This window comes from Xyrauchen texanus, chromosome 27, assembly GCF_025860055.1.
Source record: "Xyrauchen texanus isolate HMW12.3.18 chromosome 27, RBS_HiC_50CHRs, whole genome shotgun sequence".
Classification (NCBI taxonomy): domain Eukaryota; kingdom Metazoa; phylum Chordata; class Actinopteri; order Cypriniformes; family Catostomidae; genus Xyrauchen; species Xyrauchen texanus.
The window spans coordinates 41,052,292-41,054,791 of record NC_068302.1 but is presented as its reverse complement, the minus strand read 5'-3'; the positions used below and the strand labels follow the sequence as shown (position 1 = coordinate 41,054,791).

Genomic DNA, 2,500 nt, shown 5'->3' with positions numbered 1-2,500 from the left:
CATTTATACAGTAAAACAATTTCATTTGACTAGTTTCAAAAACATATCCAAACAGTTATAATCACTTAATCGTGGTGAAAGTCACGGCATTGCAATTGTCTCTGAACACACTGTTCTCGAGAGAGTAACACAACACACATATGAAATAAACCGCCTTGATTTTTAACAATATAATTGATCTGTGTGTTTTGAATTAAAGTCTGATTATTGGGAATGATGCGGTCATGACAAACAGATTTCACTGGAAACATCAATCATTATTCCAGAACCGCAGAACATTTCATGCAAGATAATTATTTGTTGTTTGGGGTTCATTGTAGAAGAATGAAAACGAAAGAGATGTTAGAAAGAGAAAACAAAAAGACTTAGAACAAATTAGGCCTTTTTTATAAACTCTATGACATGCGAATGTTAGCGTTAACCTCCTCAGACCCGAGCGTGACTCCTGTGTGCTTTTGTGCACATTTCTCTTTTTGATTTGTAACTAGTCGCTCATAAAACAGAAGTTTCCTTCAAGATCAAAGCACGTTTCATTTTAAGGGCAACATTTTCCATAAATGTACTGTGATAAACCGATAAAGCCTTTGGATTCATGACAAAATATCAGAACAATATGAACCAGATTTAACCGGTTACCAGCATTTAAAAATAATGTTTTCACTCCGGAACAACTGAAAATCACTTTGTTTCGGTTTTCGTTTACGTTCTGCTAAAAATGTCCTTCATTTTCAGTTTTCATTCCTTGAACCGTGTTTAGTCCCTGACTAGCGGTAGGGCGATACATCGATTTTACACATTAATCTGTGCCGATAGTTGCGTATAAGAATAAAATATACCGAGTCCCAAAGGCTGGAGTCCAAGTTTAAACTCAAGTACCCCAAATCTACATAAAGCCAGCATAAAAGCTCATCCAGTGGTTAAATCGATGTTGTCAGAAGTGGCATGATAGGTGTGGGTGAGAAAATATTTAATTTTTTGTTTTCTTATTATTTTATCTCTTTTTCTTCCCAATCTGGAACGCCCAATTCCCAATGCAAGTCCTCGTGGTGACTCGCCTCAATCCGGGTGGAGGAGGACAAATCTCAGTTGCCTCCACATCTGAGACCGTCAATCCACGCATCTTATCACGTGACTTATTGAGCGTGTTACCGTGGAGACGTAGCACGTGTGGAGGCTTCATGCTATTCTCCGCGGCATCCACACACAACTCGCCACACGCCCCACCGAGAGCAAGAACCACATTATAGTGACCACGAGGAGGTTACCCCATGTGACTCTACCCTCCCTAGCAACCGGGCCAATTTGGTTGCTAAGGAGACCTGACTGGAGTCACTCAGCACGCCCCACCGAGAGCGAGAACCACATTATAGCGACCACGAAGAGGTTACCCCATGTGACTCTACCCTCCCTAGCAACCAGGCCAATTTGGTTGCTAAGGAGACTTGATTGGAGTCACTCACCACATGCCCCACCGAGAGCGAGAACCACATTATAGCGACCACAAGGAGGTTACCCCATATGACCCTACCCTCCCTAGCAACCGGGCCAATTTGGTTGCTAAGGAGACCTGACTGGAGTCACTCAGCACGCTGAGCTACCCCCCTTCACTTCCGTGTTCTTCTTCTTTTGTTTTTAGAGATTTGCATTCTTCCTCAATATCACCACCTACCATGCAGGGAGGAGAATTTACAGTAAAAAGAACTTAAATATTGATCCTTTCACATCACTCCATGTATTCCAACAGCATCATGATTACACATGTTGATCCTAGAAGTGTTTAATGAGATTAAAAACGGAGAGCTCGATTATAAACAGCCCCGTGACTGAAGCCCACTGTAATTCATATTCACATTAGCACTTGTGAGATTAATTCCCTCCCATCCTCTTGAGTCTTGATTGAGGATTCATCACCGTTTTCTGTCACAAATCTGTGTGGAGAATGTCAGTCGGTTCCTCCGTTCAGCAGAGCATCAAGCCACACGGAGTTGATCCCGACGACAGCGGTGATGACTGGGAGATCGGTGTGGGGAATCTAATCATCGACCTGGACGCGGATTTGGAGAAAGAAAGACAGAGATCGGAGATGAATCGCGTTTCGAGCGTTAAAAGCAGCGCGGCGGAAGGTCGTGTGGAGCTCGAGTGCAGTTGCGCGGGTGCAGCGGATGCGTTTGACGGCCCGATGAGAGCCGGAGAGCCGCAGCAGGGATATCTGTGCAAAGAGCCCAAGAAATTCAAGCTGAAAAGGCGAAATTCCTCGAATGACACTGACAGATCGCCCTCGCTGGAGATTCCTAAAGTATGCGTCGGTAAACGGAGGGAGGCTCAAGGACGCCCCGGAGAGGCTCCAGAGATGAATTCAGCACCACCGGCGGTGGACAGCTCCAGCGACGCGACTAAAGGCAAAGACGGCAAGAGAGGGAAGAATCAAGGCAAAGGGCTGAAAAGAGAGAAAGAATCCGCCAGGACGCGGAAAGAGAAGCTCGCTGATGATTTGGGATCG

General features: G+C 44.9%; 1 protein-coding gene across 2 annotated transcripts in view; it reads left to right on the top strand.

The window, feature by feature from the left end:
* The first annotated feature begins 1,877 nt into the window (after positions 1-1,877).
* Positions 1,878-2,500, top strand: part of LOC127621409 (zinc finger protein 608-like) — a 14,896-nt gene continuing 14,273 nt past the window's right edge. For both annotated transcript variants that reach the window (XR_007967852.1, XM_052094980.1), the window contains exon 1: positions 1,878-2,500. This exon is cut by the window's right edge and continues 120 nt beyond it. Coding sequence is in view for 1 of the 2 variants with exons in the window: in XM_052094980.1 (XP_051950940.1) it covers positions 1,940-2,500 (561 nt within the window). In the remaining variant the exon portion in view is untranslated.